This window comes from Pomacea canaliculata, linkage group LG7, assembly GCF_003073045.1.
Source record: "Pomacea canaliculata isolate SZHN2017 linkage group LG7, ASM307304v1, whole genome shotgun sequence".
NCBI classification, from domain to species: Eukaryota; Metazoa; Mollusca; class Gastropoda; order Architaenioglossa; family Ampullariidae; genus Pomacea; species Pomacea canaliculata.
Genome location: NC_037596.1, coordinates 25,839,271 through 25,855,559, shown reverse-complemented (window position 1 = coordinate 25,855,559; position 16,289 = coordinate 25,839,271). Strand labels below are relative to the sequence as shown.

The 16,289-nt window shown below is 39.5% G+C and overlaps 2 protein-coding genes across 4 annotated transcripts; both read right to left on the bottom strand.

Moving 5' to 3' along the window:
• Positions 1-50: 50 nt before the first annotated feature.
• LOC112569110 (vasopressin V1b receptor-like) lies at positions 51-3,887 on the bottom strand. Its single transcript, XM_025246794.1, has 3 exons — positions 3,765-3,887; positions 1,756-3,170; positions 51-1,150 (listed from the first exon to the last, which is right to left on the bottom strand). Exon 2 carries the CDS (start codon positions 3,163-3,165, stop codon positions 2,221-2,223), a length of 945 nt encoding a protein of 314 aa, XP_025102579.1. The 5' UTR covers positions 3,166-3,170; positions 3,765-3,887; the 3' UTR covers positions 51-1,150; positions 1,756-2,220.
• Positions 3,888-5,571: 1,684 nt separating this feature from the next.
• LOC112569219 (orexin receptor type 2-like) lies at positions 5,572-13,135 on the bottom strand. 3 transcript variants are annotated; one of them, XM_025246945.1, is made up of 5 exons: positions 11,020-11,694; positions 9,917-10,516; positions 8,628-8,856; positions 6,995-8,156; positions 5,572-6,067 (listed from the first exon to the last, which is right to left on the bottom strand). In XM_025246945.1, exons 4-5 carry the CDS (start codon positions 8,137-8,139, stop codon positions 5,863-5,865), a joined length of 1,350 nt encoding a protein of 449 aa, XP_025102730.1. In that variant the 5' UTR covers positions 8,140-8,156; positions 8,628-8,856; positions 9,917-10,516; positions 11,020-11,694; the 3' UTR covers positions 5,572-5,862. The 3 variants fall into 3 exon arrangements, with proteins under 3 accessions (XP_025102730.1, XP_025102731.1, XP_025102732.1); XM_025246946.1 differs by having other exon boundaries at positions 8,628-8,731; XM_025246947.1 differs by lacking the exons at positions 5,572-6,067; positions 6,995-8,156; positions 8,628-8,856 and adding an exon at positions 12,970-13,135 and having other exon boundaries at positions 9,837-10,516; positions 11,020-12,464.
• Between the last annotated feature and the right edge of the window lie 3,154 nt (positions 13,136-16,289).

Genomic DNA, 16,289 nt, shown 5'->3' with positions numbered 1-16,289 from the left:
TACAAACAAAAAATTATATTTATATGTTGTAGGAAAAAATATATACGTACAAGCCTTTTCATGTTAAGTGTTATGGGCGAGAATCGCTCAGTGTGTTCTCTTCCCTTATCACAGTCCGACAACTGGTCACATTGACAGAAACATTTTCAATGTTTTGCCTGCTGCAACGATGCTGATAATGATTTGTAGTAAGCGACTTCCACTTCGACAACTAGCAATGTTGTCATAAACAAGTTGTGATTGTCAACTGTGGTCGTCTGCTACAAAAGCGCTTACAGTAATCTGTCAATCTGTCAATCCACAGAGCAGAATACGCCAGAAGGAAGTATTCTGTGAACAGGAAGTCAGCTCCAGCTTTCAAGAACAGAGAAATGAATTGCGCCTTTAGGAAATGGATGAAGGCAGATAGAGAGAGCTAGGGATGGTGTAACTTAAATTGTTGCCATGACAGATGACAGCTGTCTAAATGTACTGGAGAAAATAGTCCTTCACTGCGGTAACATACTCTCGTGTTGTGTTATCAGATACTTATTAATGCTCATTATTCGGGAATCAGGATAATTAACTAGGCGAGTGAATGTATAAGCATAGTACGAACAGCATATTTTATATAAATACAAAAAAATACAACAAAAAATCCTTAAAATATGTTTCAAGCAATCTTGCTTCAATTGAACTTTACAAAATGAGTATTTTGAACATAAGTACAAGAAATGCAATATTCGTCAATCATCGTTTTCTTTTCTTTTAAAATAACCATTATACAGCTGAGTGTATGTTTATTTAATAAACATTTAAAAGAAATGTCTCCGCGGAAAGATATATTTGTACTCAGTAAACTATAAACCAGAAACATCTGCAAACCGGAATTAATTTATGGATGTATCCTTGTGCACTTTTCCGATTACAAAGTGCAGTTAAATGACAAAAGGCATTTGTTCAAAGCTTGTGGACATAGACGAGGTCGTACTACTGTCGACTGCTCATTTTGGTAAGAAACTGATGACATTTCAGACGAAACTTTGGGTTACAAAAGCTGTAGACGAAAGGGTTGATGACGCTGTTGACAAAAGGAAAAACGCGGGCGAGAAAATATACGTTTGTCTGCCATGCGCTGATGTGAACGCTCACATATTCCACCTCAGCTACCCTGTGAACAAAAAACGGATGGTTAGGCCATTTTGAGATATTTCCCGATTGCAGTGACGGTGAAACAAATGTCGAATCAGCGCGTTAAAATGCAGTTACTAAACGGGTACATTGAGGTTTTATTGTCGTAGTATGTGCATTTGATACAGCCGTTAAGGGACTTGAGGGGTGCAATATTTTTCTTATGATTAAGTACAGCTCAATACCAAAGATACTGTTTTCCAAAATCTGAGTGAATAAACTACTTTCGTCCTCGAGATAAACGCCTACAAACATCAGCATGGACAGGATGAGGACAAGACTGTACATGGGATGCGTTGAAGTAATGAAGGTTTCAGCCAATGGAAACGCTAGAACTACATGTTAGTTAGGCGTATCTATGTACAAACTTGACGTCACCATTTTGTTCAATTACTGTCATGGGGATATTTATAGACGAGTTTTTCAAAATCGAAAAGAAGGGTATCCATCTTAAATTGAGTAAAATGATATCATACACTTAACTTTACCTATTAATCCTTTAAAAATGTGTTCTTTATTTTAATAATTTATAACAACACACTCGCACATGCATACACATACAAGTATACAAGCATGAATACTTACGCTACAGCAATGTATGGCATACAGCAGATAACTGTTGCAATGGTCAGTACTAACATAATAATCGTCGTTTTAGACAAATGCGTTCTCTTTCGTCGACTCCGTTCTGTCCTTTCTGCACTACCGGCCAGTCTCGCTTCGCTTATTTCATAATCTTCTTTTTTATTGTGTCCTGGCAAAGCAGAAGACCTTTTTCCGGTTATTCTGTCGTGGGTTACCTTTACTGATAAATGCTGCACAATGGGCTCCGACACATCTTCACATACTTGGACGCACGATTTGTTGCAAGATCTTTCCGGAAACTGCAGAGGTTCTGTGAGGTCAGCTTTGGACACTTTGGTAAAGGATGAATATTCGAGAACTTCTATCTGGCAAGAAAAGCTCTGTGTGTCATATCCGTCAGCGTTGTCTTCTTGACTTGATCTGCATTTGCCGGAAAGGTTATGAAGAGCATGAGCTTCCTCTTTCTCATTCCTCGTCGAGGTCTTTTGCAACAACACGTAAATGTTCTTCCTGATTATTCAATTCTTCTGTATCCATTTCAGATTTGTAAGTACTGATAAATTTGTTTTGGGAAGCCTCGGTCTGCAGTTCTTCTTGACTAGAAACAACTCCTTGTTTTAGGAATGTTTTCATTCCACAAGAATTAACACCGACGTTTATTTCTCCGGCAAGAACCTTCTTTTTCTGCTGGTAAATTCTGTACGAGATCTGTAGATAGCAAGTTGTTAGTAAGGCAAATCCAACAAAGAAGTAAGCCATCAGAACAAGCCCAAATATCTGCTTCACTTTTAATTCCAAAGGCATATCTGGGAACCCACAGGTGGTCCCTGTTATTCCTGGCCTGTCTGTCTCAACGGGTCTGACACCGTACCAGAAAGTAAAAGGAACCAACATAGCTAATGACAAGATAAACGGAAGAATCAACAGGTAGGTGACTTGCCGAGGGCTCAGCTGTCGTTTCAGAGGCTGACAGATGCGACGGCGACGATCAAGGGCGACACATACGAGGATCAGGTAAGATGTGATCGCAGGGAAAGTTCCAAGCAAATACTCCATTCTGCAAAGATGGGATTCGCTTGTGTAACCGTACCTCGTATTCTGAATAAACCACGGTAAAATAAAGATATTTGTCAGAAAATCGCAGGCAGCCATTTCCAGAACAAACACGCGCGTGGCGCTGATCTTGAACTGCTTGAGGTAGACGATGAAGACGAGGAGGTTGCCGCAGATGCCAACAGCGATTAGAGCTATTAATAAAACTACCGAAGGAAGTAATTTAATGAACATCTCGTAGTTAACTTTCTGCAGATAAAACTTGATTTCTTCTTGTGTCTTGTTAAAATCTTGTAATTCATGGAGTTGGGTTGAATTCCAGACGACAACAGTGCTAATGGATGTCGTTTCTGGCATAGTTTCTGAAAGATAAATTACCAGTTTGATTGCCTTAAAGCTTGACATTGTCTATTAATGTTTTGAATATTTGTAACAGAAGACGATTTTTCTCGAAGAAGGTTGAAGAGTCCAAGAAGAAGGAGAAGACATTGATGAAGGCAGAGAAGAAAAATGTCAAGAAGCAGATTCTGTTCTTCCTCACTTCCTTCCAACTGATAGAATATTTTATAACAGAATGAGAAAGTAAAATGTATACTGTCACAAAATGGTTCCTGCAAGCTTTAACAATAACATTCAAAAACTTATACTGTCATTTGTCATCATGTGTCACTTTTTATATATGAAATACAGGGCTGGATGCTTTGATATAGATAGAGTTGCTGGCTCCGAGTAAAACACCAATCCCCTTCTCTTTCTTTCTATTTTTCTCTCTCACGCAAGATTTTTTAAAAATTATTACCCTACGGATGCAGTATATTCAAGCAAATGTCCTTGCAAGTAGGCTAAACTTCCAAGCATTAAACAAACCATGTGTTATGGTAAATACAAAGAAAAGCTACGAGAAGCAATTCTTTAAATTTGAAATCAGAAGTATAAACAATGTATTCAATAGTTACCGCTTCCTTGTCTTCAAGGTAAGTAGACAATAAATTACCAGACAGAAATCTTTCACTCTTCTGATCAATTAATGATGTACTAGTATTTATATCTTCTAAATATCCTGAAGGACCAAAATGGCGTCTAAAGTGTTAATCATCTGTCAGTGTGATGATGTTGATATAATCTCGAAGAAATGCCATCCGGCTCCAGTGGACTATGTCACAAGTCATCTTAGTTGAGATGAGCAGTAAAACACGAGTGGAGAGTTCTGCAGAGTTAATCTGCTTTGCTGATAGTCATCTGAGAACAGTGATTTTCACAGAACAAGCTAGAAGGAAGTAGTTTGTGAACAAGCCGACAAAGGACCGTTGCACTGTCGCGATAAACGTCTTTGCAAAACTCATTGTCTGTTTATAGTCTAGTTCTTCTAATTCATCAATCTGGGATTCGGTAAAGACACTCGTAAAAGACATCGTTTTAAAAATATTATCAGACTGCGAGAAAATCCAATTGAAAAGCTGATAACACATGATAGGTCTCCTATTAAGAAATATACAGGGTAAAAATACCTTTGAACTATTTTTTTGCCCTTAAGGGAAGTAACTGCGTACATCATCTTAAGGAGTGGTTTCTGTAGTTACCTTCCTTGGCTTGATATGGATGTATCACAACGTCAGCCAGAATAAGGTGCTTGAACAGAGGTATCGGATGCACTCCTTCTAAGCAGTATGTAATTGAGCAGACGGAATAGAAGGGAATGGGATGTAAAGTTAATCCCGTTAATGAACTTTCTTTAATAAGCTGATAAGGATTATGTGTGTGTGTGTGCGCGTGCGTTTGAGAGTGTGTGTGCGGTGGTGGGTTGGTGGTGGTGGTGGTGGTGGAATATTTTCTGTCAACTTGTATCAGCTATGATTCTATGTGTACTGACGTCCCACACTTGGGGTCTTGGAAGACGCTGGGCTTTGGCGGTTGGCAGGTTGGAATTTCATGCTGACAGTAACAGATGTTAACAGTCTTGCTTTGTATATATTGCTTTGTAAATATTTTAATGAAGTCTGCCCTTTCCCCCCCCCCTTGCCCCATCCCTCCCGGTTCCTACGCCACTTTCAATTGTTTTTATTTATTTATTATTATTATTTATTATTTTCTATTACTAGATTTGATACTTCACGTCATGTTGATAATGAATAATTCACTTAATAACATTTTGTCAATTATTTATTAACTCTTCAGACATTAAGATTCGTAGTAAGTGCACCTAATGTCCTTTTCCTCGTCAAGTGCTGCAATTTATTTTTTTTCATCAGCGGACTTTCTCCCACACATTTTGTTTGTTGTAAAAAAGGACAGCGATTGCTTGTTTATTTTTTCCGGAATAAGAATATATATATATGAATAAATTAAACAGAGGCTTTATGAGAAAGGTGTGGTTTGCTCTTGCATTTTGAACAAAAGAACGCTCAAATGTCTAGATGAGTTCGTGAGTGAATGCTTGCTAACATTTGTCCTCAGGTCTTGGATTGAGGCCTTTAAAATGTAAACATATCCATGCATTTTGACCTCTAAGGGAAGTAACTGCGTACATCATGTTTCTGTGGTTACCTCCCTTGTTTACCTCAATCACGTCCTTCTAAAAATGAGTAATCAGACATCAAACTAGCATTTCTCACAGTCGCACAACATGAATAACAAACTAAACAACAAAAGGAATGTTACTGTACATGCTCTGACAGAGAAAGGACAAAAATGTTTCGTCAATATATTGCATAAGGTGTTTAAACAAAGATATTACGTACAAACCTACTAACGCGCTGTTAAAGATAAGTTATGACAATGATCAACTTTATTTGTCGCAGTGGGCAACTTAAACATGGGAATGTGCTCTAGTTACAGTAAGAATGTTTCTATGGAAACAACATCGTAAGTTAAAAATAAATAAATAATTAAATGAAAGGAGAACACCACAGAATCAGGAAGCCTCAGTTCTACCGCTAACAAAAAAAACTTTATCATTCTCTCACTACGCCACACATTTGTTATCATACATGATATGTTTCTCTTTTCTTTCAATAAATAATGTAAAACAGAGAAGAACATGTCTTGAACATAGTTTCACCTATGTATACCGGTCTCACACCTGCGAAAAGTAAAAATCTTCGTCAGCAAGCGACGAGCCTGAGAACGAAACTTGGGGTTGCAAAAGCTGTAGATGAAGGGGTTGATGACGCTGTTGAGCATAGGAAAATACCTGAAGAGGTAGTTGATGTTCTTCTTCCATGAGCTCAAGTGAACGTTCACATACTGTACATGTGCTATCCTGTGAACAAAAAGGAAAATTGAGATCGCTAAAAGTTGAGCCTGTTGTGTACACATATCTTTTCTTTATCTGAACGTATTCAGGTGCAGGTTTCTGTTGTTGCCTTCTTCCAGTTGTTCCTTGTTCTTATGGTCTAGGAGGGCTTCCAGGTGTGCAGGATCACTTGTGTTGTATTGCTGCTATACTACCATTTAGCATTTGATATTATATCTATCTCTATTATACATAAACTAGTTTCACTTGCTCAATAATTTCCCGATCCTTCAGGCGTCCTTCTAAAAGGACCAACTGACGTTTAGTCACACAAGATTTAACTTAAAGTGAAATCAGTGAATTTAGTAAGTGCATATATACTTTCTTTGTATCACTATTATTTAGTCTCGCCCTTTTAAAGCTTTTAGCCTTCATAATCGTATCAGCAAGTCATCAGGGAGGCTTCCAAATTTTCTAAAGTCTTTAAATCTTTCGACCGGCAGTTTCAGATGGATGCTACCCTGTTAGCAAATGCATGACTGTTAGTACGACTGTACTGTTTGATAACTTTTGTTGATTGTGTTTCTTGTTCGAAGACTTTATCAACATTATAGGTCTCCAATGATAATGACCAACTTTATTTGTCCCAAATTTTGAGCATGGGAAGGTGCTAGATCATATCTTATTTAACCCTGTCCCTTGTCATTTGTGAGGTCATATGCTTAGCCTCTTTCTGTGCATGAAAATGTTTGAAAATTTGTATCTCGAGATCGCAAGATTGTTATTTACTTTGATTTAGGGAAACGGCTTTTTTTCTAAAGAGCTCAATCAAGTCATTTGAAAACAAACGCCTCACTTTTTTTAAATATAAATGTATATACTATTGTAAGAACAATAAGCCTCTCAAGAATAAAAATGGCAAATTAATAGTAACATTTATATACAAATACTCACGTTAGAGCAAAGTAAGGGATACAACAGATAACGGTTGAAACGGTGATTAGAAGCATCATGAATGTATTTCTGGAGAAGAGCGCCCTCGCCCGTGGATTGCTTGGAGCACCAAGACCAGATCTCGGTAACACTCGTTTATGACTTTCACCTTCGTTATCTGAAGACATTCTGGATGAATGCGTTTCAGCCTGGCTACCCATGTCCTGTGCATCATGCCCGTCTGCGTCCTCTTTAAATCCCGAAGAGTGTTCAGACAAGTTCCGAGAGACATTGAGACCCTTCGATGTCATGACGAAAGTTTCATCAGATATTTCTTCTGTCTGGACATTTTGAGACGAGTTTACTTCAGTTTGCTTTTCTTTGCCTCCTTTTGGTAAGTGAGAGACATCAGAGAATTTTACTTCCCCAGCAAGGGAAACCCGCTTTTTCTGTTGATAAATTCTGTAGGATATCTGTAGATAGCAAGTTGTTAATACTACAAGCTCAACGATATATAAGGTCAGCAGGAGAATCCCTAATATCTGCTTCACGTTCATTTTTGAAGAATATTTTGGAAAACCACACATACTTCCTCTTATTCCAGATATTTCTGTCTCTACTGGAATTACTCCGTAAAAGTGTATGAACGGAAACACGATGGCGGAGGTCAGGGTGAGTGGAAGAATCAACAGGTAAGTCGCTTGTCGAGCGCTTAGTTGTCGTTCGTGCACCTGGCAGATGCGACGGCGACGATCAAAAGCGACACAAATGAGGGTCAGGTAGGACACAATGGTTGGAAATTTTCCAAAGAACCATGTTATTCGGCAGGAAAGAACACTTCTGGTGTAGCTGTACATAATATCATGAATATCCCAGGGCATTATTAAGACGTTGGTCGCGAAATCGCAGACGGCCATTTCCAGCACGAACACGCGCGTGGCGCTGGGTTTGAACTGTGTGAGGTAAACAAAGAAGACGATGAGATTGCCAAGGACACCTATGACAATGTTTATTAATAAGAAAGTAACAACTGGGATTAGTTGAAGGAAGGTTTTATCGTTAAGATTTCGTAGATAACGTTGTACGTCTTCTGTAGTCCTCATGTCGTCTGCTGGCGCACTCAGCTGGGATGAACAACACATGGGTGTGGTGCTAGAAGATTCCATTGTTCATTAGAATTCCTCTGAAAAAAAAATCATCATCATCATCATCATCATCATCATCATCATCATCATGTCACTTATTCGGCGAAGAATATTGACATATAAATCTTGAAAGTTACTTTGCACAGTCTCAACCGGCAATTTTCAGTTCACATATTTCTGACATTACTTTGGGGGCTTCTTCTTATCATAATCATCTTCATCATCAACAATAACATCATCATCCTAAATTATTATCAATAAACATCGCCGTCATTATAATTATCGACGGACAGCTGAAGAAACAGAAATTTTAGAGTTTTCATCATAATAATCATTTTTAAAATTATTATAAATAGACATTATTATAAATACTTCTTTATTATTATTATTATTATTATTTAAAAATAATCATTATCTTCATTCTTCTTATTAGTTTTGAGAAATTATTATAAACAGCATTATCATTGTGGGAACTTTGTGGCTACAGACCTTTGAAGAGTAAGACTCACCGAGATATGAAGTCTCTTGGAGCATTCAGACGAGCTGACCATCGGTCTGTTGGAATTCACTCGTATGACAATGTGATTGTAGTGTAGGCAGGATCCTGGGATCGCTAGTATGAAGAACAGGATATGTTAATATCTGTGGTAAAAGGTCCATCCTGTAACAAGCACCGTCCGTGTCATAGACTTTCGTAGAAAGCAGAGAGAAAGCTCTTTGTTCCTTCCGTTGACCTCACTGGGTACAAAAAAGTTTGGTGTAAAGGGTCTGCTGTTAAGAACTAGTCGAACTTCATCGTGATACTGACGATAATTAACAAAGGTGGCGGATAATAGATTTGGTGTATTTTCAATGTATCATTTTGTCCAGAAATTGGAATATGTTGACTTCATGATCGTGAAAACCGTAGGAAATAAACTAGGAGGTACTACGTTTAGCAGTGGTTAAAATTATAAAAAGCGATGATGCCTGAGGGTTTTTCTTTCTTTCTTCCTTCCAACATCGATCAGTCCTGCAGCAACCACAGTTTCTCATTTATGTCAGTTAAACTTGTCAGTCTTACATCGAGGGCTAAGTGTATAAAAAATAACTTTTGCTTATATTGTGACCCTCGTAAATAAAGAGTTGTTATTTTCTCACACACAGTCTTTTCTAATTGCCATGAATATCAGGAACGTCTGTTGTCGTGAGTAGAAAAACGACTTTCGCAATGAAAACGAACCAGACGACCTCCAGTACGGAAGCGAGTCGTGGTGAGTCACCGCCGCCATGTGAGTCACCAAAGTAGGCGACAACCGTCGGATTGTGTTGTACTTATGTCAATACTGCTCAGTCATTAAATTGTCTTTTCGCCAATCGACAGGCCTTTACACTTGTTTACTTGTTATTTCAAAACTGGAGAATGTGTTGAAGTTTTGTTGACAGCTTTAATTTTAGATCCTTTGAACCACTCTCCCATGGCCATTCAACATACTCCGTAAACAAAGTAGACGTTGTGGCATTACGTACACACAGTCCTGTTCTGTATATGTTTGTTGGATTTTTGTATTTGTTTCTTTTCTCTCTCTCTCTCTCTCTCTCTCTCTCTCTCTCTCTCTCTCTCTCTCTCTCGCTCTCTCTCTGCTCCCCCTTTTTTCTCCTCCCTTTCCCTCTCCCTCAGGTCTTTGTCGCTATTCCACAGACATACATTGTTATCAATGTTATACAGAAATTTCTTGTGATAGTCATTATTTATTTATTTGCAAGTGTGAAGAGTAAAGTATAAATTGTAGACAAGGAGCAAACAAACAATGCATACCTAACTATTGTCGCGTGTCGCATGCTGGCTCAGCCCGTGCCTTAGTTCTGAAGGGAGGAGGGGGTTTCTGCGTCATGATTTGACGTCATAATCTGACGTCATGATCTGACACAATTTTATTTTTGGTTTTTTACGTTTTTTGGCGGGAAAAATGGATTATAATGTAAGCACTAATGGATTTTAGAACATGAAAAACAATATATCAAAAACATTTTAAGCGTTCATTGCAAGTCTGAGAAATCAGTTAATTACACGTGCAAACGTAACTTAACAAAAATCTCGTTTTAGATAAAAAGTCTTCTTTAGATAAAAAGTAAAGAACTTCCTTCTTTCAACTGGTCTCACACCTGTATACACGTGATCTCGCACCTGGATACACCTGATCTCACAATTGTATACACCTGTTCTTACACCTGTTGACAGCAGACTCTGCGCACTTTCGTAAGAAATCGACGGCACTGCAGACGAAACTTAGAGTTACAAAAACTGTAGATGAAAGGGTTGATGATACTGTTGACGATTGGGAAAGAGCGAGCGATGAAGTACAGGCTCGTCTTCTGCGAGTTGAGATGAACTTTTGCAAACTCCACCTTTGCGATCCTGCAGACAAAAACAAAAGTAAAAAGATCCAATAGGTGGATTAAAAAATGACCTGCATTTTATCTTTATTGGTTATCCTATTGTGTTCTTTATTTTGCGTGTTTTGTTTGTTTTGTTTGTTTGTTTGTTTGTTTGTTTGTTTGCTGTTGGTTTTTTTGTTTTTTTTTTTTTTTGGTTACTCTATTGTGTGTGTTCTTTATTTTGTGTGTGTTTGTTTGTTTGCCTGTTTGTCTGTTTGTTTGTTTGTTTGTTTATTTGGGGTTTTTTTTGTTGTTGTTTTTAAGTTACCGTATTGTGTTCTTTATTTGGTGTGTTTTTAGTTGGAATTTTTGGCTTGTTTTTTAATTTGTATGTTTGTTTGTTTTTTGTTTGTTTGTTTGTTTGTTTGTTGTCAGTATTTCTGTATTTCTGTTTCATACTTTACTTCAGTACAAAAACACGGACTTTGCCCTTTGGTGTATAAATAAATAAGAATCAAACCATATTTCGATATAGATACTCACATCAGAGCGATGTAAGGAAGGTAACAGAGAAGGGTTGCGACGGTCAGCACAAACATCATGAACGTCGTCTTAGACAGGAGCGCCCTCCTCTGGTGACCCTGCTTGGCACGTTGGGGATTCAAATCCGATCTCATCACTTCCTCTCTGTGACCTTGACCCCTGTCATGTGTACACAACATGGCAGCTTCTGCTGTATCTAGATTATCGGAAGCTGTATTTGTGGATGTTGACAGGACGCCATCCTTTTGCCTGTTTTCGCAAGTCGAGGCACTCGAAGCTTCCGACGAATTTTCTGGCATTGCTGAGCACGCGGGTTTGGCTGACCTCAGTTGACCTTTCACGTTTGCATCTGGAGAACATCCTTCATCTGCCCGCATGTTTACAGCATGTTTATCTTCCCCGTTGCCTGGAAGACTATCCTCGCGTTTAAAGAAAGCGGACACGGTCTGCGGGTCACACCTGACCGAGCAGTCCTCGGAGTTCTGTGGACGCTCGTTACCATTCATCGCTCTTTGTGCTTCATCACCGTGCACATCTTCTCTTTCGTAGGCCAATTCGGAAACTTCTGTGGTATTTTCATTACTGAAAAAATTCTCGCTAGCCTCAGTCGCCGCTTCTTCCTGGCAAGAACCTTTGCGTTTATTCACCGGCGTTTTCGTTGCTTGAATACCAGAATTAGCATTTGTGTGTCCTCTGAAGAAGAACCGTTTTGTTCTGTTGGTAAATCCGGTGAGAGATCTGTGCATAACAAATTATCAGCAGCGCAAACCCGACGACAAAGAAGGTTCCCAGGACCATGCCTAAAGCCCCTTTTACTTTCTTTCCAAAGTCCGTGTTGGGGTATTCACAGGTAGTCCCTGTTACCCCGGATACACTTGTCTCCATCGGCCTTACCCCGTACAGGATCGAGAAAGGAAGCACGATGGCAGACGTCAAGATGAGAGGAAAAATCATCAGACAGGCCGCCTTTCGCGAGCTCAGTTGTAGTTTCATAGGCTGGCAGATGCGATGGCGACGATCAAGGGCGACCAACACGAGGATCAAAAAGGACATGATCACCGGAAATGTCCCCAAGAATCCCTTGACGATGCAGAAGTGCTTCTGACTGGTGTAGGTGTATCTCAGGTCCTGGATCAACCACGGCAATGCGAAGACGTTGGTCAGGAAGTCGCAGACGGCCATGGCCAGCACGAACACGCGCGTGGCGCTGGCTTTGAACTGCTTGAGGTACACGAGGAAGACGAGGAGGTTGCCGAAGACCCCGACAACGATCAGCACTACGAGAAAGGCCACTAAGGGAAGTAATCTGGTGAACATTGCGCGATTCATCACTTCCAGGAGATGGTTTATCTCCTCTTGTGTTCTGTTGCCTTCTTGAGACATAGCAGTCTCAGTTGTGTTCCAGACGCTTGTAAGGTCTAGAGATGTCATTGTTGACAGTTTGTCTACAAATAAATAAGAAAATACAGTTTGGCTGAAATAATAGTTTTATAAAAACTAATTTTAATATAATCTAATTTCTAGAGACGGTTTAAAATTAAGAAATCATCTGTGAATTATAGATAGAATTCAGAAAAATATCATATCATTCGAGAAACCTTTTACTACCACTCCAATGCGGTAACTTATTCCAAGACCACAGTTTTGGTAGCGAAATGGTCAAAATTAACCTGACATTTTGAACTCGTTTTTATTTCTCAAACTGGAGCAGGCTTAAACTTCCTTTCGTGAGATCTGTCAAAGAGAAATCTGGAAATTTTTCTACTCAGTTTTTAACTCTGCGGGTGGAACTATTGCTTTCAACAGCGGAATAAATTATCAAGTTACTCAACATAAAATCTAGTCTTAGATATTTAGTTCAGGTATGAGTTAAAAGAACATAAAATCGGAATTTATGAGCATAAAGCAAGATGGTCTCTTGAACTATAAACATAATAAAGTCTTTCTCACCTCGCATGGTTGCCATGGTGCGCTCTCCCTGTCTGGCGATCAACTGTGTTGTGTGCATTGCTAAATTATTTTAATTTCCTTTGTGAGCTGGAGAATAATCCCCTGTAACTGTATAGTCTTCCTGTTTAAGACGATTAGTAATTAAGCATGGAAAATTCTGGAAAGCACATGGACCCCAAAACTGTATAAGCTCCTCTTCTCAATTTTCAGTCAGGTTTTAAAATTATTCTGCTACAAGTTCACGATGAAGGTTTTTGAAGCTGCTCGTTCAGGGAGTTTAGATAGTTTGTTAGCACTTGTAGTACAAACAAAACGCACAACCTCAAAGCTTTTGTAATGAAAACACCCCTTGAGAAAGAGAGAGTAAAAGGAGAACACTAATAATGAAAATGACATTTTTTTCTTTGTCTCGGACCACCTGTACCCCACTCACACAATACATAGTGTACATGTGTGTAGAGTGTAATGACTAAAGATCTGTATCTTTCAAATTTTTTTACTTGTATTTTTAAAAGTTATTTCTGACGATGAATCCAATGAAACTTTGGATTACAGAAGCTGTGGATAAAGGGTGGAATATCCTGCTGAGACTAAGAATAAGAAAAAGGCGGACTGGGCATTAAATCAGTATCATCCAGGAGCTGGTGTGAGTGTGTTCTAGAGCTGGCCTCTAGCACTCTGAAATAATAGATAAATAAATAAATATGTTGATATATTAGGGCTGTCAGGCATAACATGGGGGCAGTACCGTGTCAAGCCATCAGAGCTCGCCTTTCATGGTGAGGTAAAGTGCTATCAACTTGAGCTGTAAGCAGACCCTCGAGGCTAGCTTGACCTTTTTCTGCGAATACTGGGGTCAAAGGTCGTATTTTACTGCAGTCACGGTTACTTCCTCCTGTTGACCAGAGATGAACTTTTCCGTACATTGGCAGGAAGGTCAATGTGATCAGAGAAGCCAGGCTGACGGGTATTGCCAGCAGATAACCGGTTTGACGAGAAGTCAGCCGACGATGAAGTAGATAACAGAGGCGATGGCGGCGGTCTAGAACCACGAATATATTTGCCGAGATAACTGGCAGATCGGTGAGCAGAAGGAAGAGTGCATAAATCGCAGGCAAACAGTTGCAGTAAGACAAAATAACACAAAATAATAAAATATTTACATTTTGTTTTAATATTTACATCATGTTACCATCTTCTGCAAAAACTTATTAACAAGCTAAGTTGCTATATGCTCATTATAACTCATTTTTTAGAATGTTTTTTTTTGGTTGTTGTTGTTGTTGTTGTTTGACCATTGCAGTAAATGTTAAAAAAAATCAATCCTTTTAATCTTTGGTTATTTCATCTTTAGTTGTAAATCAGTCTTCTATTTTTAATCAAAAATGTTATATCAAAGATGGCGATCAGGATCCAGAACGTCTTCAACAGCTCGTGACTGTAATGTTCCATATTAACCATCCGGCGGGATCACTGTACATGCATTGCTTGTGGTTTGTACTGAGTTGTACAGGATTGTACTCAAAGAGTTCACCGTAGTGATAGACAATGATCCTCTGTAAAGAGAAAAAGGCGATTATTTTCTGGGAAGTAGAACAAGACAAAAAGACATAAGCTTTTCGCGGAATCAAGATGCTAGTTAGATGGTATACAAACGTAGGCTAGCTCTAATTTGTTTTTTAATGTCTTCGGTATAATTCTTGGTAATTACAAATAACCTAGATATGAAAAAGATGTATATCCGGTTTATCTAACCAACCACTGTATTCTTCTTTCTTTTCGTTTGTACTCTTTTGTAACCATCAAGCGAACTGAAACAAGGGGCACAAAACGCCCATAGGTGTCTGCTGAAAGACCAATTCATGCCAGCCAGCTAAACTGACCTTAAAATATATTTTGTTTTAGTTTGCCGTTACAAGCTACCCTTTCGGCCATCGCCAAGCAACGTTCCGTGCACCTGGGCCCAGACTAGTAGGTCGCCTGTCAAGCCGTTATTCGAGGATTGCTATCCATCGCACTGCCCACCATGAAGCACAGCTGTCTCACCAGTCATCTGCGTTCTTGTGACAGCTGTCGTCTGAGTTCAGCTTAACTGCGCCAGCAGGAAGATTCGAACTGTATCATGCAAATTTCCTTTCCCCCCGACTGTACATACCTCCCCCTTAACCCTCTCCCCTTACGAGATGTCATTGCGTTTTCCCTGCTGCAGACAATCCTCGAATAGCAGAAACCGAAAACTAAAGAAGTGTGGCAACAGCCTCGGAAGGTGTTCTATTTTCGGTGACCCTTCATACCCACCCCGGATATATACTAGTCAGTTACCCTGTGCCCCTCGGGGTTTTTTTTCCCCGATAGGAAATGTAAGGGGATAGCCTTGAACCCTCTGGTTCTCCTAGAGCAGTGATGCCCAACCTTTTTCGGCCTGCGGGCCATATCCATTTCGGACAGCCGTGTCGCGGGCCATATCCATTTCGGACAGCCGTGTTGCGGGCCACTTCACCGCAAAAATACAAAGAAAAGAAAAAAAAATGGAGCAGATGCCTTTTTTATTAGAAACAAGTTGTACTTACCATTAATTATGTAATAATTAGTGGGATATTTGAAGTTGTTTTCCCGAAACCAACTTCTGAATGTCCGGCTGCATCGTAGAGACACCAAGTCAGAGCACTGAATCGAAATGTTCGTCCATCGAAAAAAAGATTGAGAGACGCCCCTACGTGGGGATAAATACTTCTTCTTCCTTTTTTTCGTTTTTTTAAGGTCTTCTTTTATTACTAACATGCCGATTTCCTGCACTGTGGGCAGAAGTTTCGCGGGCCGGATGGCACCGCGTCGCGGGCCGGATATGGCCCGCGGGCCGTATGTTGTGCATCCCTGTCCTAGAGGTTCTCTGGCTCTCTCTCTCTCTCGCGTCCTCTCTGTTGGGGTTTTACAGAGGAGGGTGGGGACACTCTACAATATTCAGGATAGGAAGTATAAGAGGGCAAAGCGGGAAGGAACAACGGTTGTTCTGAAAAAGAGATATGTGAGCATCGCTTTAAGCGGAACGATCAAACGACATGAGAATAAAAGCAGCTTAAACATACGACAGTGTTGACGTGTTTACTATTTTGGTGAGACTGGGAAAGTAGCCTTTATCTTAGTCATGTAGTCAATTGTAACATATGTATCAGTCAAAACAAAATTCACAGAAAAATCAAGCAAAAAAAGAGTGTACGAATTGTACCGGTGATAGTACACATCCTTGGAGGCAGCCACAATATGCAGTGATGGTGAGTGATGATAGCCCCTGTGCAGCCGCTCTCCAGACAATTGGATAG